Genomic DNA, 22553 nt, shown 5'->3' on the forward strand with positions numbered 1-22553 from the left:
ATGCTGCTGCAGGGACGACCCTCCGCTCTCCGTGCTGCACTTTTATTTCACTCTCTTCTCCTGGGGCCATCTGTGGTGCTCGCCTTCAACCTCGACACCAGTCATGTCATCAGGAAAGACGGAGAGCCGGGCAGTCTGTTCGGCTTCTCTCTTGCCATGCACCGGCAACTCAACCCGGATAAAACAATGTGAGTGATGTCTTTCTCTGTGCGTCTCTGGCTGCTGCGTTTGCTCTCATCTGTGTGTGATTGTTGTTTAAAAAAAAAAAAGTGCAGCTCTGTTATGAAAGCACCTGACAGGACAGGTGACGGGACTTACAGAAGGAAATATGAAAGTTTAAAAACCATTCACCTAATTTATTTCTGTCTGAGGTTATATCTGGCTTATCCTGGGTATTGTAGTCAGGTAGTCAGGCGTTGCACCAACCTACAAAAGTTACTATCCACCAAAGCCCGTAGTGTTTTTTGTCAGATTATGTGACTTTTTGTTCTAATTTTCAATAGAGGATTACTGTCTCCCCATGGTGCCTTGAATATAAAATGGAAATGAGCCTAAAGACAACAAGTGAATAAACAATGGTTATAACTGAGGTGCAAATGTGCCTGTGAGGTCAAGCAGAGGGAGGAGAGGTGTAATGTTGCAGCTGCTAGTCGATTAATCAGTTATTTGATCGACAGAAAATCCGTTTACCTGCGAAGTTTGATTCATGAACAGCACTGATGGATGATTTCAGTCAGTGTTAATGGCTGATGAATCAATATGAAGTCTACACAAATCTTCCAGGCCAGAATGATTTCCCGCTTGTGCGAAAGTTAGAAATAAAACAGGTTGAATTTTAAAGTCTTTCCTTGGTGCAGCATTTCAAAGATTCCTGGTGACGCTCCCACACATTCACATACAGTCGGTCACTTCCTGTGGGCAGCCCTGAGGGGGCAGAGAAGACATCAGTGCAGTGATCCTGCATGGTCTCCCTGCCTCACAAAGTGTAATGGGGGTAAAGTGAGGAGAGGGGTGGCAAGTCAAAGCCTGCGACCAGGCTGAGGCAGCATGTTGAGGACTAGAGAGCCAGGATGAGAAGCCCTGATAACGGGACTTCGAGAGATCTCCAAAAGATTACATTGATTACACTTTATTTGTGGAATTTTACGTGAGCCGTGTTTTGACTATTGCGCGAAGGCAGCTTGTGGTGTAATGAATGTGCTGGCCTTGCTGTCTCTGAATCCATCCCTTTTTATTTTTTTTATAAGGATTCCTTTGTGCGTCCTAAGAAGAGGCACTTTTATGTTTGTCAGAGCTGACAAGTGTAAAGATAGTGAAAGCCATGAAACTGGATGTAATATTTGTTGAGCAAACTGAGGCTCGAAATGTGACGCTGGCCTGACAGTTTGTTTTCAGCCAATAAAAGTAAGAGGAGAGTTTAGAGTCACCTCGCTTACATGCTGATTTATGAGAGAGCGGCTCCAGAGTTTACTACATACTACAAACAAATTCTGCTGACTAGAAGCAGAAGCTGTTTTTTGGGAACAGAAACACTGGATCACTGGAACTGGATCAGTGTGCCAGTTTGTTATATTTAGTATTCACTTAAGTTCGCTCAAAATGTTAATGCGATTGAAGGCACCATTGACTTTTTGATTAAAAAAAGTTCATCTGCAACAGTTTTGATAATCGACCAATGGTTTTCCAAGGAAAATGCGAAACAAAATACTGGTTCTGACCTCTCTTATGTGAAGGCTGACTGCTTTTTTGTTGGAATTCTTTGCTATTCTCTGCACATGTTATAGGCCTAACAACCATAGCTTGAACTAGGGATGGTTTTTATCAAGATGAATCATTTTGGTCCATACAATATCAAAAATTAGAGAAAAAAACTGTCAAAGTGACAGCATCAAATGACTGAAACCCAAAGTCTAAAACTGAAAAATCTTATCTTATGATCACACTAGACAGAGAAAAGCAACAAATCGAGATCATTGATCAAGAGGCTTGAATTAAAGAAGATTAAACAATCTATTATTTGAAATAGTTTTCTGTTAAGTCAGTCAACCAATTTCAGCTCTACTGACAATTAGTTGCTTAATCAACAAAACATTTAGATAATGAAGTCAATCAGTTGCATCCCAGGTTTATATGTTTCTATATTTATTCATTCACACGTGTATATTTTTTGTTGTCCACATTGTTTTTCTGTCACACCTTGGTAGAAAACATATTGAGTCAGTGTTGTCTTATTGAAATGGAAAGTATGGAACGAACAATTACCACTTCTGGACAATGATCTCAGCTCTAAATCCTCATGCGACCCTGAGATAATCAGCCAGACGAGTCAAGTGAAGGCTTAGTAGAGCTAACGTAAAGCCGTGACGCACGCTGACCGGCCGCTCCGGCACTCATGAAACCACAAGTCAGCAATGTGTCACACACTCTGCATCTGTCTCTTTCGTTCTAAGATGGACATGTGTTTGATGATGATCACCAGCAGCTGTACAGCTGCACTGGCTATCGATGCACACATTAATGTGATTATAATACATCATATGTGAGGAGAGGAATGTGGTCTTTTCTTAATGTTTCATGAGCAACACGTGAGACAAGATAGATTCAGTTCAACTGGCTTTTCATCCCTTCAGTGTTTCAGAGCTAAAAGCAAATCCCCACATTACTGCAATTAAAAAGCACATCTTCTGCCCATTAAAATGCTTGTTATTCACATTGCTCACAACCATTTATGCAGCTCTGTCCATCTTGTTCCTCTAATGGGCTCGCTGAAAGCACAACTGGGATCTTCACAGTGTTTATGCTGTTATTATGCCTTTCTTTTCATACTGGTTTCCGATGAGTGGAAGAAACAAGGAGATCATAATGTAGCGTCTTGCAAAGAGGCGACTGGATGCCTCGTCCGTGAATAATGAGCTAGGTTAATGATGTGGATATAACATCCTCTGAATGAAACCAGAGAAAAAGGCCATTTGACTGGACATGCACGGCCATCTGTGCACATGTAACCTGATAGATTAAACGCATCAGTGAATCATCAGTAGACACATTCCTGTCAAACTTTACACTGAAATTTGAAAAGAGATTGTGCAGAAAAGGGTTAAAAAAAAGACATACAGTTAAAACATGCGAACAGGAAAACTTATTGAAGTCTTTGTGTTAAACTTTATTCTTTACTTGATGATTTGTATTTCTTGTGAATCTTCCTTCTGTGATATGTACTCAACCAATCACAGGTCAGTACCAATCAAAGTTAGACAACGTGTGTGTGCGTGCGTGTGTGTGTGTGTGTGTGTATGCATGTAAACTGAAGCAGAACAGCTGCAGCAGTTCGTGTGGCTTCGAGTGCACAGCTGTGGACCACATCTGTTAACAAAGAGCAGTGAGATCACTGAGTCACAGAAAGCACTGAATGACATGCTGCATGATGGGATGCGGTTTCACACTGAAACTGAATTTTCGTAAGTTCATGCGATCTTGATATTATCGAATAAAGATAAATCGACATTTTAAACACAGATCTTTGTTTGATAGGGAACATTTTCAGTATGTGATCCCTGATGTCATATTTACTAAGTGGGACAGTTTACGTGTCTAAACTTTTCTAAAACTCCCTCAAAAAGCTAGTAAGTGAACCCTGAGTTAAACTTTTTTTTATATAGTTTTTCTGTTACTTTTTCAATAGTAAAGACTTAACACCCTCTACTTCAGACATTTTTACTGTTTTGTACTGCGACTTCTTGTTATTCACTTATGGGCCACCACACATGTCAATACCAGCACATCTGTAACGTCACTCCATCTGATTAATCTATTGGCCTGTAATTCAGGTTCTTGAGGTTATACTTACATCCTGGGGGTCCATATTAACATTTCAAGCAAACATTGCATTAAACTGCGCTGCAGAAATGTAAGGCATAATTCAGGAATTTAGCCTTTTTCCAAACTGAGACACGAGTTAATGTGTCTGCTAGATTGGCGCGTTGCATGTAAATGTCAATGTTACCCCTCAGTTACTTGCTAAATTCTACAACTGTCACTTTCCTGAGTTGTGCTGCTGTTAAGTTGGAGGTGATTTCCTTTACCTGTGGTGTTTTCCTGCATGAAGTTTCATGGATTTTGCTTCTCATGAGTAGAAAGGAGCTCTCAGGCCATTTAGCAAGAACGGACACATAAACACCTGCAACCGAAAATTGTTTAATTATTGGCTGGTCATTTTCTCTACATTTTATCTATAAGACTTCAGAAAATAGTTTTTTAAAAAAAATGCCTGTTGAAATTTCCAACAGCTGAGTGGTGATTTGTCCTGATTGCTTGTTTTATTCAACAAACTGCCCCAAACCCAAAGATATTCTGCTTATTGTCATATATGACAAATAAAGCATCACATCCTGATGTAACCAGTAAATATTTAGCAAATTAGCTTGAAAAATGACAAAAACTATGAAATGATCATGAAAATAGTTGCTGATTAATATTCTGTCGGCCGCATAACATTAATCGCTGCAGCTCTGAAATGAATTTCCTCTTTAATGCATTTGTTCAACTCTGCAGTAATGTCTGAGGCTGTAGGTCGCAGTGGTGTCATGATCTTATATATAATAACATTGTCAGTGTGTCTCTACTGATCTGCAGCACCTCTGATGACTCAGATTCTTAGCTTGCACTCAGCTGGGCATCGCCCTCTGACACGTGTTGGGCTTAACTACTGCAGCTCAGAAGCTGAAATGCCACATTATAGCTAAGTTTGCAGAGGTTCTTGTTTGTATTTGCATTTGACTGGGCTTTGTTTGAGCAGAGGGTTTGCAGTTTGGTCTTCAGTCTTACATGAGACCTCCTCAGGAGAGTCCTTGTTTAGCAAATGAAGAGCAACAGGGCTGTGCCACAGATCAGTAGGTGGCTTACAGAAGGAACTGCAGAGTCACAGGGAGGAGAAAAGGGTGGAGAGGATTTCCTCTCCGTCCCTTTGAGAAAATTCCTACAGTACACTGTGAGTATGCTGGTCCATTTGCACATGATAGTGTAGCTCGCCATTGTGATCTGTACTCTTTGTTACTGTTCCATTTTAAAGAATATATGAATGAAACTTGCTCACATTAAGTTGTCCTTACTTGAATAATCAAATTTGACACCAGAGAAGATCTTTGTTCAGCATGTATACAGGGATACAGTCAAACACCAAAAGTCTGAGTAATAATACATTCGCTCAGCTTTATCTAGTACGCCAAAAGTCATACAGAATCACGCCACCTTGGAGGAGGAAAACACCGACTGAGTGTGCTCTCAGTCAAAAATATTTCTTGTTATTATCAGGGTAGTCGGGAACATCAACAAGGTCTCAATCTTATCTTTACCTCCTGACGCCCAAAGACTGCTCACATAAAGTCTGAAGGACTTGCAACCACAATATGTCAATGCACAAATGAAACATTCCTACATTTCTACTGCAGTTACTAGTGGCTGTATAGTCACTGTAATAAACTGTGGCCAAATTATGACAGACAGCCAGTGGTAGTGCCAATAATATGGATAATCCTGGATATTAAATGCTCATCAACAGTTTTCTGTTGTGGTCCCAGTCGTATTTGTTGTTAAAGCTCAATGAAGAAAAACTACTCATGATGAGGTGAATGACATTCAGCATAGTCAATAGTATAGTAATACTAATTTGCATACAATACAGTTTATACACAATGAAAGGTATGAGCATGACATGCAGTATATGGAAACGTTTTTTTTCATTGGAGCATGTGTGTTAAAATAATAAATGATATACTTTATGTGTAATACCATATATACATAGAATGATGTATATTAATGGTAGAGTTTAAAGATGTAGTAATTGGGTTGTTAGGAGGGGGGTGAAGAAGTTAGATCTAATTCTTTTTAATATGTTGATGGGTGTAGGTTGTATTACTTTACTGTTGTGTCAGAGGTGTCTGTAGTATGGTAATCGGGGGCAGCTGCGGCTCAGAGATAGAACAAGTCGTTGACCAATCAGAAGCTCCTCCAACCTGCTCAGTGTCTTGGTCAAGAAGCTGAATCCCAGATTGCCGCTGAAGCTGTGCCTCGGTGTGTGAGTGTGTGTGAATGATTAGTTTCCTCCTGATGGCAGGGTTGGCAACCTGCCATCAGTGTATGAATGGTGTGTGAGTGGGTGAATGTAGTGTTAAAGTGAGTGTCTGAAGTGGTTTGAGTGGTTGAAGAGACTAGAAAGGCGCTGTACAAGAACAGTCCATTTACCATTACCATTTACTTATGAGCTGGAAAGAAAAAAGAAAAGTTAGAACCGAGCCCACGTCCACTTTAAGGCTGTAACCTGTTATGATGCATTCAGAGCTGTGACTCCTCTTGTGGCAGCCACTCAGAATTGCCGCCCCCGACCGAAGGCCACTCGGCCCAGCCATTGGGAGTCTCCCCTGCTCCTCCTGTTCCCTGACAGTGCGTGTCAGGGTTTAGGGCGCCACATTCACTACGTCATCGAGGAGGATTTAATTCCAGCAAAGTACCCAGCATTTCACATACTTTACACACAATGACACCATTTGAGTACAACGTAGACAACAACTACTAAACTATTAACGAAGTTGCGAAAAGCAGAAATGCAGTTTCACGTAAGAACTTTCACCTTGTCACCAAGAGAAGGAAATTTGCTTCTCTGTTTTTTTCTCTGTATCACTGTTCTTTGCGGGATGAACTCGGGCTGAAACTGCTGCTGACAGGAAATAGAACCAGTTTTGGTTTTCTCTCTCCACCAGACAGGTCTTGCAAAATGCTTGATAGCTTGCAGTCTGACTGTGTACAAGGTCACAAATACAGTCACCGCAATTCAGAGGCGACAGCAAGTTACTAATCTGATGGTACAGATCTCAGTTATGTTCCAGTTGTGAACAGTAATGTGCATTTGAAGAAACACTGAAAGACGGGATAATAGACGTGTGTTAAAATTAAGTCTCGAAAACACAACTCACCATGCCTGATATAACTACTGAACTGACTGTTCACAAAGGTTAATTATAATTATAATGGCAGCTGACAAAATTACATTATTATGTCTTCTTTTAAAACTCAAACTCAACGCTGTTGAACTGCTTCCATCAGGTAGGTGTTGCCAATAAAGCCACCCCATTGGCTTCTTTCTCCCTGAAACACGTCCTCTCTTCATGCCTGTTGAGGCTGTATGAGAATGTGGGTTTAGAGGAGAGGCTGTGGTCAGTGAACCGTGGTTTGACGCAGCGCTGAACACACTCCAAATTGTCTGCTTCGCTGCTCCTCTGCCCTCTGCAGAATGTCAGCACAGTAGCCCACTGTCCCGTACTGAAGTTTTGTCTCTTATCACAAAATACAACAGCCCTTTGACAGACTGATGGCACACAAGCAGCTTTTGACAGGCTGAACCTGCCAAATCATCCTCTTTGTGACATATGCGATATGTGCGTTAACCAAAGACGGGCTGAGAAACAGCTTTATATTATCCATCGACAGCACACTCAAAACATAACCTTACTTTGTTTTGAGTATAATTCATTTAGTCACTTTTCCAGCGTTAATGCATCATATACTAAAATCCTGCTTTGAATTAACTTGGTTATGTTAGTATAGACTAGGGACAAGCAGGTAGTCCTCTTGATTAACTGTATATTTTTTAAGTTACCGTCTGATTTCAGGACTTTTTGCAGTTTTGAATGTGGCTTATTTTTTTGGTTTTAGACCTAACCGTTACTGATTGGACCCATCTATTCCCAAAGGCTGATCCAGTGAGCAGGGATCATCTGTTTTGCCTTAAACTGGTTTTCTTCATATTTATCAAACAGATCCTTCACTGTCTGACATAGAAACTTTTTCTGACATAGTAACTCTTCTTCATCCCAGATGGGGAAAATCCAGGTTTTTCCTTTAATTTATCATCAATCTCTGTTGTTCCTGATTATTTGCCTTTATTTGACGGTGTGGATACAGACAGGATTCGTGGGGGGAGAGACAGACAGGTATGGGGGTATGATATATAAAGATCCACGGCTTAAAATAAACCGGTGATGCTCATATGGTGTGCTTCTTAATGGTTTGGCTCTATTGTTTTTAATGGGTGTTGATGCTGACAATTATAGTTGCAGAGATATATTCAGCACATTGTCAAAAGGTTGTTCAGCTGTTACTGTTTACAGTCTGTTTTCTAGACGTCGTTTTTCACTCTGACAAGCAGATAGAGAAGTGAAGAAATAGGACCAGTTTCTCTTTTCCAACAATAGACACAATTTCAGTATTGCAAGTTGACAGCCAGAGGAGATGTTGCATCCTTTTTCTAGACAGTAAAAACTTGCATTGGTGCTGTTGCTATGCCATCACTGTCCGTGTTGATCTTCTCACATGCATGTACAAAATTCAACACACCGCTGCTCTGGAGCTTAGAAATGTAGAAAATGAAGTACTGACGTTGTAGATGGTCAAGGTGATGACAGGTAGCCACATAAAAAAATTAATCTGCTTGTTGCTTAAGAGTTTTTTCTTCCTCTTCAGGCTGTTGATTGGTGCACCCAGAGCTAGAGCTTTGGGAAAACAGACAGCCAACATCACAGGAGGCCTTTATAAATGTGAAATCACCCAGTCCAACAATTGTGAGCGCATTGAATTTGATAATGACGGTGAGTTATCTATCTATCTATCTATCTATCTATCTATCTATCTATCTATCTATCTATCTATCTATCTATCTATCTATCTATCTATCTATCTATCTATCTATCTATCTATCTATCAGTGCTCATGTCTTTGTCTTGTGTTGCTACATTTTAAAAGAGGACGTACGTGTTGAGAACAAGGAAGATCAGTGGATGGGGGTGACGGTTCAGAGCCAGGGACCTGGGGGAAAGATTGTGGTGAGTCAAACTGAGCTTCTAAACCACTGTTCCCAGAAACCGTCAGTCCTGATGTGGCCGTACTGCATCCATAATCAGTGTATGAACAGCTGCTTTTTGTAATTTTCAGACTTGCGCTCATCGCTATCAGAGGCGCTTGTTTGTGAACACCGCTCAGGAGTCCCGGGACATCACCGGCCGCTGTTACGTCCTGAGTCAGGACCTGACCATTGACACGTCATCTGATGAGGATGGAGGTAACTGGAACTTCTGTGAGGGCAGAGCCAGAGGCCACGAGATGTTTGGATCTTGCCAGCAGGGTCTGGCCGCCACCTTCACCAAGGACTACCATTACTTGGTGTTTGGAGCTCCGGGGGCTTACAACTGGAAAGGTCACTAACTAACCAAACCTACGCCGGGCTTTACTGGAAGTTTCTTATTCAGTTTACACAAGTAACATGATGTTTATACATCTACTGCACTGTTCTCTCACCTCATCTACAGGCATCGTCCGGGTGGAGCAAAAGAACAACACTTTGCTAGAGATGGGAGTGTATGACGACGGCCCGTATGAAGTTGGAGATGAGCACCTTTTGAACCCTGAGCTCGTGCCTCTACCTGCCAACAGCTACCTCGGTGAGGGTTTACCCACAACACAGACGCTGAACTGAGCCATAATTAATCCTGCATTGTTGCTGCTTTGACCTGGAGGTGGAGGTGTTGACCTTGAATCGCAGTGTCCCCAAGGCTATCATATAAAATCTCCAAAAATAGAATAAAAAGCTTGTGGCCACTTTCTTATGTACACCAGTCTATTACAACTCACTACAGCAGCTCTGCCATGAATTCTACCTTTATCTTTCTTATGTGTGAAAACTCTGAATCCAACAAGAAACATGCTTTAAAGGGAACACGCAGGAACATGAAGAGGTAAGAAAACCTCCTCAGTGTAAAATAAGAGATTTATGTTCCACAACATCTCTCACACTTTAGGATTCTCCCTCGATTCGGGCCACAGAATCACCAGACGTCGTGGCCTGACGGTGGTGGCGGGAGCACCCAGAGCCAATCACAGTGGAGCTGTGGTCCTGCTGAGGAAGGAGAGCGAAGCCTCCGGCAGACTTTTGGTGGAGCACACTCTGCGCGGGCCAGGACTCGCATCTTCCTTTGGATACAACGTTGCCGTAGTTGACCTGAATAGTGATGGGTAGGAAACATTTTCACTGCCTTTATTATAAAGATAATTTAATCTTATTGGGAAATAAGTTTTAGTAAACACACATTTTATTCTGATTGTATGTTTCCTGTTTCCAATGTATTATTTCAGTCTTTTCCTTTTCAGTGGACTTTCTTTACTTGAGGAGTTATATTCTGAATGATACATATAGATATTTACCTCCTGTCTTTGATCTAGATGGCAAGACTTAGTTGTCGGAGCCCCTCAGTTCTACATGAAGGACGGAGACATTGGAGGAGCTGTTTATGTTTACATCAACCAGGAAGGAAGGTGGGAAAGAATCACTCCTGTCCGTCTGAACGGGACCAAAGACTCGATGTTTGGACTGGCAGTGGAGAACATTGGAGACATCAATCAAGACTCATTTGAAGGTAATTTAGCTGTCATTTTGTAGCTTATTTCTGTTTTCTCATTGAGTTGCTGTCAAGTAAACTGGTTCGTCTCTCGTATAGACATTGCTGTTGGAGCTCCTTATGATGACGGTGGGGCAGGAAAAGTCTACATTTATCATGGCTCTGCACATGGAATCAAAACCAGTCCTGCACAGGTTGGTTTTATGAAATGGCAATAATCAATATTTTCATATTAAATTTAGATCACATGACCATTATAATTATTATCGCCCAACTCTGCAGTCCTCACCAGCTCTAGTGATTTTATGGTGAGTCACAGCTCACTGTTTTGTTTTTCCGACACACAACTTTACTGTTAAGGTTCATTCTCACAGCTCTCATCGGTGCAGCTTTTGAGTTGTGTTCAGTGAAAAGCTCTAAAAACCTACTGGACAGCAGCTGCTCAGCTTCAAAAACAGCAGACAGACACATGTAGAGACTAGACGGTGAACATGGTGGAGCATGTACCGTCAGGAGTTGGTGGAGACCAAAACAGAGCTAAAAGAGAGTGAATTTTGGACTTTAGCCAGGTGAGCAGAGACATGACTCTGCTTAAAGGCACCCTCCACCAATTTTACACATCAGAAATCAGTTTACCAGTGATGAAGGGGAACAATACAGTCTTTAAAAACAGATTTCTGTGGTATCCAATTGGCCAAAAAGTCAGTTATTGCAAGTTTGAGCTCTAATAGAAACTTCATCCGTTCGAGACGTTGACTTGTCTCGACCTTCCTGTGGGCAGGGGCTTGCAGAAAAAGCTTTTTCCTCATAATGATCCAAAACATATTTCATCAATATTAATACATAGTGTTGCTCTGAACCCAGACTAACTGAAGTACTAGTTGTCAGAAGGCTGCAACTCATTTTGGCTCCTGACGCTAAACAAAATTTCAATCTTAGACTTTTTTTCTTTTTAAGTTTCTCAAGTGATTTCCTCTTTATTACAGATCCTTTCAGGAAAGGACTACAACATGCGACTCTTTGGATATTCTCTGGCAGGGAACATGGACCTAGACAGTAACTCTTATCCAGACGTGGCAGTAGGCTCCCTCTCTGACACAGCGCTGATCTATAGGTAATTATTGTAAGTACATTTAAAGCCTACAGGTTTCTATCACAACTTCATTTAACAACCTTTCTTTTAGGGCACGACCAGTAATTGGCATCAGGAGAAATGTCAAAATATCTCCACAGGAAATTGACCTTACAATCAAAACCTGTGGGAACAGCATTTGGTAGGTGTTGTAATATTCTTACATTTCAACATACCTCTGTTCCTCTGTTAGAATTAAAAGTTAAAAAAAAATCTTTCTCTTCTGTACTTAGCCTCACTGTGAATGCGTGCTTCACCTATAAGGCAAACCTTACATCTTACAGCCCAAGATTAAGTAAGTGAGACAGTTAAAATATTTTTTTTCATTTTACAACTCCAAGATTTGCTCAGATGTTCTTACATCTGCTTCCGCTTACTCTGCAGCTATTAGCTATTGTGTCGAGGCGGACGGAGATCGCAGGAAACAGGGGCTTCCCTCCAGAGTGATGTTCCTAAACAAATCCCGCACTGAAACAGACTACCAGTTTAATGGCACCTTGGACCTCCGCGGCCAAAAACAGGAAACGTGCATCAAGATAATATCCAAACTAAAGGTAAGACCTATCTGCCACTCAGAGAGCAACAGTCAGGAACAATTTGAGTTGGTCTGCGCTCAAATTTACTGAAAGATATCATCTCATTCAGCCAATAGTGCTAGCTAAATATCTTTGTGCTAGTGAGAAGGTATTTTTGCATTTTTGAGGTAATTTTGTAGCAGCACATCTGAGTGGTTTCACATACTATGTATCAATAAATTTGATGTTACAACGTGTGGATTCACAAGCTTGTAGAAAAAAGACGAAGAAAAGAAGAAGAAAATGATCAGTTAATAATTAAACATTTCTCAAGTAAAAATCTCAAACAATGCCAGTCTTAATTTTGAGCATTTCCGCACTTTCTTATGTGTCTTATGTGATAGGAAACTAAATATCTTTAAGTTTTGGATTGTTTATTAAATGACATCATGCTGGGATTTATGAAACTGTGAGTTAAAATTTGTGGTCATGTGATCTTTGTGTGTGATTATCGTCTGTTTCTGCTCTGCACAGGATAATATTAAGGACAAGATGCGCAGCATTCCCTTTGAGGTGTCTGCCGAAATTGTGGGTACTAAACGACAGAAGACAAGGAACGGCCTCCCTCAGCTTATGCCCATATTAGACTCCTCTCAGCCGAGCAAAGACATCATTGAGGTAAACATTCAGTCTTCAACATTTAAATTAGCTAAAGACAAAATGTCCACTTTAGAACAAGGTTTGTATTTGGCTTTGTTGTAATTTGTTGTTGCAGGTGAACTTTGTAAAAGAGGGATGTGGAAGTGATCATATTTGCCGGAGTAACCTGAAGATGGAGTACAAATTATACTACAAGCAAAACAACCTAGACGTGTACTCCCCATTACCCACGTGAGTTCTAACATTTCAGCTCCTCTAAACAACATCTTAAACTTGTCTTAAGATGAGGTCAAATTCATTAATTAAATCTGCATCAAATAACATTTTCAACCAAATGACTGTGTGTTAAGTTAAAGAGCTGCTTGTACTTCCAGTCCCAATAAGAGTGAATACTCAGGTCTGCCACAGTCAGCCTCTAGCTTTGGTTTTTAGGCCCACACATTGACACACTGACATGTAATTATAACCAGAAAACAGGCTCAGACAGGTCGACAGTGTGATACCTATCCAGAACCAGAGCAAACCAGAGCATAAGCCATTCACCAGAAAGACAAACCTGATTCTAACCTGCTCTACCTACATCTATGTTGCTCAGCGTCTGATGTTAATACATGAAAACAACATACCATGAGGCTGAAATGAGCAGTTGTGTTTGTGCATCTACAGCAAGAACAGCATCCCCATGTTTCACCTGAGCTACGAGAGGAAGGACTTGGCTCTGCGGGTGACGGTCAACAACATGAATGGAGATGATGGTTACGAGGCAAAGCTGGTGGGGACGTTCCCCAAAACACTGTCATACTCTGGAGTTCGCTCACACCAAACGGTAAATGAGACCCAAAGTGTGCAGACACACTAGTGATGCCATGTAGAGCACGAGGTCAAATTTAGCCTGAGGGGGGCGCCAGGAAGGAAAGTTGTTACGTCGTCAGGTTCGGCCCGACATAGTCAGACTTCTCCTGTCTGAGCTACATTTGGTACAGTTTGCTTTGAGCTTAATGCTATCACCACCATGCTAACATGCTATGATGTAGCATAGCATTGGGCCTGCATGTACGGGGGCCAGTATGCTAACAATACCAAAACAGTACTTTTCATAAAACATGTTAATGGTGCAGCCATGCCAGAACTGAAATGAAAGAGTCTAAGATGGGCAAAGTTTTGCTTTAAATCTGATAAAGTTAATGAAACTGTCAATGGTACCAGACTCACATACTCGGTACCAGATAGTATTGAGGTTTGATATCAGCCCTATTCACCATGTTTAGCGTTTAACATGTCTGATATCCTTGATTTAACAAGATAAAACTCTCATTGAGATTAAATACTCTTTTTTTTATTTTTTTTTTAGAGAGAACTTGCATTAGGTATGCTAACATACTATGGCTGCAATGTTTTAGCTTGCATGCTAATATGCCACTGTTAGCGTAACAGCTAAGCACAGCGCACGTTAGCATCAATGTGAGCATGCTCAGTTAGCATTAGCAAAGCTGAGACTAATTTAGTCTTAAGTTTTAGTATCTTGTCATGAAATAAATTGCTTTTGACGATTGAAATTAAAGTGAAGAGTCCATGCAATAGTTGTGAACTTAAACAGGCCGATTGACAGTATTTTCAAACTAAAACTACTGTATATTCTAAATACTTTCTGACTTACTAATTTGATTTGTAGTTCAATAACCATTGAGGTGTTCGGATTTTACAATGTGCCCATATGTAGGCGGACAAGCCGATCATCTGCACTGCGAATCAGAACGGCTCTCAGGCAGACTGTGAGCTGGGGAACCCTTTTAAGAGAGATTCAAGGGTAAGGACTGAGTCTCAAATGTTTTGCCTGCTGCTTATCTGATTGTACGTCAAGTGTGAGAGAATTCTTTTCCTTTTTTGGCTCCAGACTACGTTTTATGTCATCCTGAGCACTGCGGGTATGACTCTTGACACCACGGAGGTCGACATTGACCTGCAGCTCCAAACGTAAGTCCTGCCGCCTGATGTTCTGCTTCAGGTCATGTTCAAAAATGTGTAGCTGTTAAAAAATTATGCTTTTTCTTGTATTTTTTATTTATTATGCCATTAACATAAATAAAAGTGGTATACTATGTTGGTGTATTTTTTTTCTTTCAGGACAAGTGTGCAAGAAAATATTGCCCCTGTTAAAGTAAAGGCTAAAGTAATCATTGAACTGCCATTGTCAGTCAGTGGGTAAGTGTGTTAAACAATAAGTGTGTTAAACTATAACTACTATAAATATAGAGTGGCACCAACAGTAGGTTAAATGAATGTTTGGATTATTTTCATCAGGGAAGCCAGCCCCAGTCAGGTTTCTTTTGGAGGTGTTGTGAAAGGTGAAAGTGCCATGAAGACGGAAGAAGAGATCGGAAGTTTGATTAATTATACATTCAGAGTACGTTTATTCATCTGATCGGCTTCCATATCGGAGTATTAAATCACCGCTATCATATAATTTATTCATATGAAGGCATATGGAGTAACCAGGTGATTTCTCCATCAGATAAACAACTTGTGGAAGTCTTTGACGTCTAACGTGAAAGCCTCACTGCACATTCAGTGGCCCAAATGGAACAAAGATGGGAAGTGGCTTCTGTACCTGGTGAAGATCACTGCTACGGGAGCACAGGGCACCCTATGCTCTCCTGAGTCTGAAATCAACTCTCTGAAACACATCCAGGTAGTATTTTTAACCCTTTATTTTCATGTACGTAATACTAAAATACAGCAGCCATTACAGCAAACCTGCTTAACCCCACTATGATTTAATGCACTTTCAGGAGTCCTCTGCGTCCAGGACAAAACGAGAAATTGGAGAAAGAAAAGCTGTTGGCAAAATGTCTTCACTGTCAGGCAAAAATAAAGTTTTGGTGAGCTTTTATTTGGATGCATTCACGTGCTTTTATAAAGGCTTAGATTGCTTTCATGTGTAATAGATTCTTTTCTTTGCAGACATGTGGCAGTGAGATAAAATGTGTGGTACTCAAGTGCCCCCTGCAGGGCTTAGACGGTACAGCAATTGAACTGAGATCTCGTCTCTGGAACTCCACCTTTATTGAGGTAAAAAGTTTTGTTTTAATCCATGTTTAATACGTTTTCATGTGTCTCATCTGGGTTTCCTGATACCCGGTGTTTTGATGTGACTGTTTGTGTCGTTACACAGGATTATGCCTCTCTGTCGCACTTGCACATCGTCGTGAAGGCCTCACTCGTCCTTCACACTCAGGCTAAAAACATGATCCTGAGAACCCCTGACACTGACGTAAGCAGCCCGACAGCTACAGCAAATCATCAACGGACTGATCTCGATCCTAACTCACCCGACCGCCTGGTTTTCATCGCTTTGATGTTTTCTCACAGGTGACAGTGACGGTGTCCCCAGAGAGCGCAGTGGCTCAACACAGTGGGATTCCCTGGTGGATCATACTGGTGGCTGTTCTTGCAGGCATCTCGATTTTGGCTTTGTTGGTGTTTATGCTCTGGAAGGTGAGTACGAGGACGTTACATCTTCCTGTTACAGAGATGACACAGGATGAAAATGGGAGATTAAACATAAACTTCATTGACCCCTTTAGGGAAATTAGATCAGAAAGGATGTGGTTTGTGGAAAAATAAAAGATAGTAAGATGTTGTAAAAAAATCAACTTGAAAAATGTATGCAAGTTTTTAAAATTAGGATTTTTGTTTGTCTTTGGTTTCGTTGTGAATACCTATATATATTTTTAGGCCTGTCAAGTGTTTTGAAGGCCTCACTTTGGGCTCTAGTATTATTTTGACATTTTTACAATAAACATTAATGTGATTAAATGGAAACCGGAAAGTGGAGCTCGTAGAGCAATTAAAGTGCAAAGTTTGAGATGTTCTTGTGATTTCATATTATATTCTCTACAATACAAAAATAGTGAACAAATTAGAACACACTGTCCACAGTGTATTTGGATACCGCACAGCTGATTGTAAAGCTATGGAAGCAAAGAAAACCGTTGTAATTTGAATTTAATAAGCAAGTAAATACCTCATTCTGAGATTTACCCAGTACAGAATTTTGAATCCTAGAGTTCAACTCAACATCTGGGCGATGGACGACAATCGATAGATCAGACTTATATTTCAAGAACGAGAAGCTCCCTGGACTTAATAAACTTTTATATTACTGAAATAACAATACTTGAAATGGCCTTCAGTAAATGTCAAAGAGGAGCAAAATTCAAACCACATAAATTTAGACAGATGTTTGTTTTTTTCCATGTTATAATATCAGTAGTATTTAAAGGAAAAGTTTGACTGAGAGTTAGATGAGAAGATTGATGCCACTTTCATTTCTGTACATTAAATATGACACTATAGTCAGCAGCCAGTTAGCTTAGCTCAGCATAAAGACTGGAAAACAGGTGGAAACAGCTGTAAAGATGACTAAATCCGTGTACCAGCACCCGTAAATCTCACATTTGAATTAACATTTAATACAAAGTGTAAAAAATTTTATGGGGAGTTTTGTGCCAGACAAGTTCTTGGCTCTGTGGAAAAGTGGGACAGATCGTCTCATCTACCTCTCTGCCAGGAAGGCAATACTTTCCTTAATGTCAAAGTACGTTCCTTAAAGTGATTCTCCCTGATTCAGTTTGTCACTCTAAACAATTCATCACCCTTGCTCCCCCTCAGTGTGGTTTCTTCAAGAGAGCATCAAAAGACCAATACCATGCTGCGTATCACAAGGCAGAGATCCATGTTCAGCCCTCTGACAAAGACAAACTCTCTGCTGAGGCCTGATTTATCCTCTGATCAGGGGTAAAAACAAGCTGCCAGCATGGAGTGCGACTACTGCACTACTCACTTTCCAGCCAAATCAGCTGACTTAATGCAGAAAAATTCAACCAGACACATATTGTACTGAGCCGATGAGGGAACATTTACATTACACCAAAACGTTTTAGCCTGAATGCAACATAAAATACATACAGGACTGATTAACTTGAAGTCTTATTTGTACAATATGTGTCTCTGAATTTTGACAAGAAATCAAAGCATTTTCTTACCAAAACGCTTCATATTTTCCTCCTTAAAACCCCCTTTTTTTGGTAATGACTCTGTGCTTTGCAGGTGCTTTTGCTGCCATCACTTTCACTGCTTGGCTGTTAAAATGTCCCGTTAAAAAAAAAAAATTGCAAAGCATGCTTAACATTCCTGCACATCTCTCCTCTGTTGGTCACAGTGTGCATGAAAACTACCGACATTTAGCAGCTTTTAATAATGCATGAAATCTCCCTTCCCAGTGTGGATTCTTCAAACGCTCCAAACGAGACGACAGCGTCCCCCGTTACCACGCGGTCCGGATAAGAAAGGAAACCCCCGAGTACAAAGACGGAAAGGTCAAGCTCGACCCTTTCGAAAAAAAGCAGTGGATGACAAGCTGGATGGACAATGAAAGTTACTCGTGACCCTTTTTTCTGTTCAGATCATTTTCATGAACAGAGATTTTTTTTAAAGCAGTGTCATGCCTCAAACACTCAGTGTTGTTTATTGTTCACTTGGTGAACATGATCAGTGATTTTAAAAATAATGTAGATAATCCTTTTCAGGAATTAGCTGGGTTCATGCCTTTGAATTTGTACACTGTACGGATGATAAAATGTTTTTTGTAACTTTTGTATATATTTGAATACTTCCAGGCACTGTATATTTATTTTTTGATTTAAAAAAAAAAAAAAGTTATGCAGCCAAAGGTTTTTTTCAGATGTGTGTGTGCGCCCTGGAGCAGATGGACGAAGGGCAGAGTTTACTGTTGTTTCTATGGAGTTGTACTGTCTTACTAAAAGCCTTAAGTCTATGCAAGGAAGGTACAGCTCAGTGTAATGAATGTAAATCAGTATACATATTTTTTTTGTTTTGTGTCTAGTTTCAGCCCAACAAAAAAAGCTTCTCTGAACTGACATTTAGGTACATCATCATTTCACAGTGATTAAAGGTGTACTGATGACCACTACTGACTCTATGTGAGTGGATGTCTTTTATCCACTTGTGTTCAATGTACTCTTCACCTCCTCTCACTACTGTGTCATTCAGGTAGGATCCACTGTACTGTAGGTCGCCACTGAAGTAAGACTCTTTTTTTTTCCATGTGAGGAAGCCAAAGGGAAGTAGGTGAAAATGTGTTTTATAGATTTAACTCAAAGTGAATGTCTCACTTGTTTTGTCAATAAAAATGCTTAAAACCTTTGGTTTTTTTTTACTGTAAGTTTATCCTATATAATATATAATTTTCATTCTCAGTTAATCAGCCAATACAGTTTTTCATTAACCACCTCTTATGCCCATAACATTTGCCACAAGTCCAATGTGATGTCCTCAACTTGCATTTTTTTTTTTTTTTTACTGTCAGTCAGAATTCAAATATATTCAGTTTAGTATCACACAAGACAAAGAAAAGAAAACCCTCCCAACTGAGCAGCTGGAACTACGTAATGTTTGGCATTATAGCAGGAAAAAATGCAGACTGACTAAGCAAATGTTTCAGCTCTATATAAAAGCAAAAAATAAGTCCATCTGCATGTATCTCTTAAAAGTAACACCTATCATGATATCAAAGCTTTGATATAATTCAAAATGCTACAGGGACATTGGATGTGTGCACAAAAGGTCTTTCCTTGAAAACATCACCAATGAAATGAATGGCAGTAAAGCTAGTTTGGTAACCAACAGAACAGATCCTTAATCAAGAGATTTATTTAATAATACTATTTAGAACAGTGAACAGATAACTTTCACTACTGTATAAAAAAAAGCTGTTGCATTGAAAATATCATTCTTTAGAGGAGCCCTGAAAGTCTCAGAGCAGCTGAGGGAAAAAGCAAGTTAAACAGGAGTTGCGATGAATGATTTGGATGCACAGACAAGACATCTAAACCCTTAATGAGAAATCCGTCTGCATGACTAGCGAGATAAAAATAAATCCCAAATTATCATTATGTCAATATACACGCTGACATATTTATGACAGATCAGTCAAATGTTAGACGAAAGGTTTTCTCCTGCTCCTTGCGCTGGTTGTCACACAATTTGGACACTTCCTCCACTCTTCTTTGCAGAAGAACAGAGTTCTGATCGATCCACTGAAGTGAGTCCATGTGGGTGTTGAGAATTTTACAGATCTGCTGAAGCTGAGGAGGAAAAAAAAAAAAAAAAGAAGAAGAGGTACATGTTAATATGATATGCAACAATAAATACCACAGCAACAAAAGTATGTTTAACTAAAATCATGTGTCATCTTACTGGGTCGCTGGTGTCTGCTGGGCCACTGGATGTGTTCAGGTGCTCGATGATCTCCTTCAGGTCCTGCGACATCCTCTTCAGCTGTGCGTCCACGTTCTCCGCCAGCTTGTACGTTCTTTCTCGCTCCTCGTCAGCGTTCTGCATGTAGATGGTTCCGCTTTGCTCCTTTACGGACTCCTCGAGCGGGCACAGTAAGTCCTCCAGCTCCTTCTGTTGGGACAGGATGAAATCCAGCTCCTGGTTTAGCCTCCTCTGGTCCAGCTTCACCTTCTCCATCTCCTTATGCAGGGCTGTGATCTTCTCACCATTTTCCACCAGCATGCGGTCCCAGGCATTCACCTGAGTCGCCTGCTGTAGGAAATGTCTCTCTTGGTCCTCAAGCTCAAGACTCCACTTGTTAATGAGTCCCTCAAGCTGGGCGTAGGTCATCACTGGAGGAGCAGCGGTTGTAGTTACTGTTGTGGCTGTAGTAGTTGCTGCGATACTTGTGCCAGACACAGGTTTGATCCCTAGCGAAAAGCCTGCAGCAGCACCTGTTGGGGCAACTGCGGTTATGGCAGTAGGGGCAGGGGCAGGGGTGGAGGTTGCTGCCCCAAGAGGTTTGAGCATAAAAGCCAAACCTCCACCAGCTGCTGTGGTTGTTGCAGCAGCACTTGCTGCTGAAGTTGGAGCTGCACCCAAAGTAAAGCCTGTACCTGTTGCAGTGGCAGTAGTGGCGGCTGTTGAGGCAGGGGCAGCAAAGAGAGACAGGCCTGGAGCTGGGACAGCCTGGGTCGCTGCAGGAGGTGCTGGGGTTGATGAGGGTTTGATTCCAAAAGTTAATCCTCCTGCCTGCCCTGTTGTGGCTGCAGCAGCGGAGGCTGGCTGCAGCTGGGTCTGGGCGGGCATGGTGAGGTTGGGGGAATTATTGGAGCCAAAGGTAAATCCTCCGCCTGTGGCAGCAGTAGGGGCTGCAGCTGTAGTTGCCTGGACCTTGGTAGATCCGAAGCTGAACCCTCCAAAGGAGAGGCCACCTGGTGCTGCAGTGGCTGCGTTAGCCGCTGTGACGGCTGCTGTTGCTGCAGCTACAGCTGCAGGTTGGGGTTGGAGTTGGGGTTGGGGTTGGAGTTGGGGCTGGAGTTGGGGTTGGGATTGGGTTTGGAGTTGGAGCTGGAGCTGGAGTTGGGCTTGAGGTTGGGCTTGAGGTTGGGCTTGAGACGCAGTCCCAAAGGTGAAGCCCCCTCCTGCAGGGGCGGCAGCGGTGGTCTGTGCAGACAAACCGGTGCCCAGGGTGAACCCCGACCCCGCAGCTGGAGCTGCTGTGGAGCCCAAAGTCAGCCCTGTGGCTGCTGCTGCTGTGGTCTGAGGAGTCGTGCTCAGGCCAAAGGTGGTGGCAGGGGTCCCAAAGGAGAAGCCTCCTGTGGCTGCTGTGCTCTTTGCTGGGGTGCCAAAGCTGAAAGAGCCAGTGGAGTTGGTGGCAGCCTGAGTCGGAGTGCCAAAGGTGAAGCCACCCCCGGAAGCTGCAGGTGTGGAGCCAGTCATTCCAAAGCCCGCAGCAGGGCCCGGGGCTGTGGTCTTCTGAGCCCCGAAAGAGAAGCCCGGGGCAGCTTGCCCAAAGTTGAATCCTCCACTCATTTTCTTTCCCAACAGGATAAATACGATGTTATCGTCAGCGGCTAAAGTGCGTACAAAATGGTCACTCCCTCGCTGAAACTCTCTGTGGCTTTTGGCGGGCCACAAAACGAGCTCGTTCAACTGAAGTTACCAAGGAAATAGTTTCTCTATTACGATGATTTTCCAGTCGTTAGGCGTTAATAAAACCAGTCACTGGTTTGTTAACAGTACCTTAATGTAGACGGCAACCAAAAACTAAGAATATATCCTTCACAAAAACGTGGCCCGTTGCGTCGTATTTCTTTATCAGGCATCTCTGAGGTTTACTAAAGGAAGTGACGGTGTAAGACCCGACAGAACCAACGACAGCACACAAAACCCGCCTCTCTGGGTATGACTGACAGGTCTAAAGGCCAATCACGATTCAGATCAGACCTAAACTGAAATCTGATTGGTACAGCTGTCTCCTCCAAAGAGTAGTGAGTTTAGTGAAATAATGAGTTACTACAGCTTACGAGGTGACTACGAACTGAACCAAAAAACAAGAAATAACGATTTCACAATATCCTTTGTATTTGAATTTTAAATGAAAAACATTTACATTTTAATCCATTTCCATTTAATTCATATTTCCTTTTTGTTTTTTTCCCTTTTGTATACTCTTTCATTTTCACCTCAATGTTTTACCGTTTAAAAATACTATTATGACTTACGATTTAAAATAGAAGTATATGAAATGCCAGATCAGAGCTTTCGACATGTCCCCGCTCCTCTCTGGGAGAATAAAAACGACACTCAACAGGTGTCCTATCTGGAAACCTGTTTTTTTGAGTCTCCAGGTTAGCAAATAACCACTGATTGTATTTTACTTTTCAGTCCTGCTCTACTAACAGTATGCTAGCTAGCATAAGCACTGTGTTCTGACAGCGGACC

The 22553-nt window shown here is 41.5% G+C and overlaps 2 protein-coding genes across 2 annotated transcripts; one reads left to right on the forward strand and one right to left on the reverse strand.

Annotated features, from left to right (window-relative positions):
• On the forward strand, positions 1–18257 carry itga6a (integrin, alpha 6a). The gene is made up of 25 exons (XM_070838692.1): positions 1–188; positions 8515–8639; positions 8794–8873; positions 8983–9244; positions 9357–9488; positions 9846–10059; positions 10267–10460; positions 10542–10636; positions 11429–11556; positions 11627–11716; positions 11808–11869; positions 11959–12128; positions 12624–12767; positions 12865–12980; positions 13416–13575; positions 14470–14556; positions 14644–14723; positions 14874–14951; positions 15051–15153; positions 15262–15438; positions 15539–15628; positions 15711–15818; positions 15922–16020; positions 16119–16244; positions 18032–18257. The coding sequence occupies exons 1-25, from the start codon at positions 1–3 to the stop codon at positions 18194–18196; spliced, it is 3273 nt and encodes a 1090-aa protein (XP_070694793.1). The 3' UTR covers positions 18197–18257.
• Positions 18258–18996: 739 nt separating this feature from the next.
• nup62l (nucleoporin 62 like) lies at positions 18997–21935 on the reverse strand. Its single transcript, XM_070838693.1, has 2 exons — positions 20028–21935; positions 18997–19915 (listed from the first exon to the last, which is right to left on the reverse strand). Exons 1-2 carry the CDS (start codon positions 21639–21641, stop codon positions 19757–19759), a joined length of 1773 nt encoding a protein of 590 aa, XP_070694794.1. The 5' UTR covers positions 21642–21935; the 3' UTR covers positions 18997–19756.
• Positions 21936–22553: the final 618 nt, after the last annotated feature.

This window comes from Pempheris klunzingeri, chromosome 10 (genome assembly GCF_042242105.1).
Source record: "Pempheris klunzingeri isolate RE-2024b chromosome 10, fPemKlu1.hap1, whole genome shotgun sequence".
NCBI classification, from domain to species: domain Eukaryota; kingdom Metazoa; phylum Chordata; class Actinopteri; order Acropomatiformes; family Pempheridae; genus Pempheris; species Pempheris klunzingeri.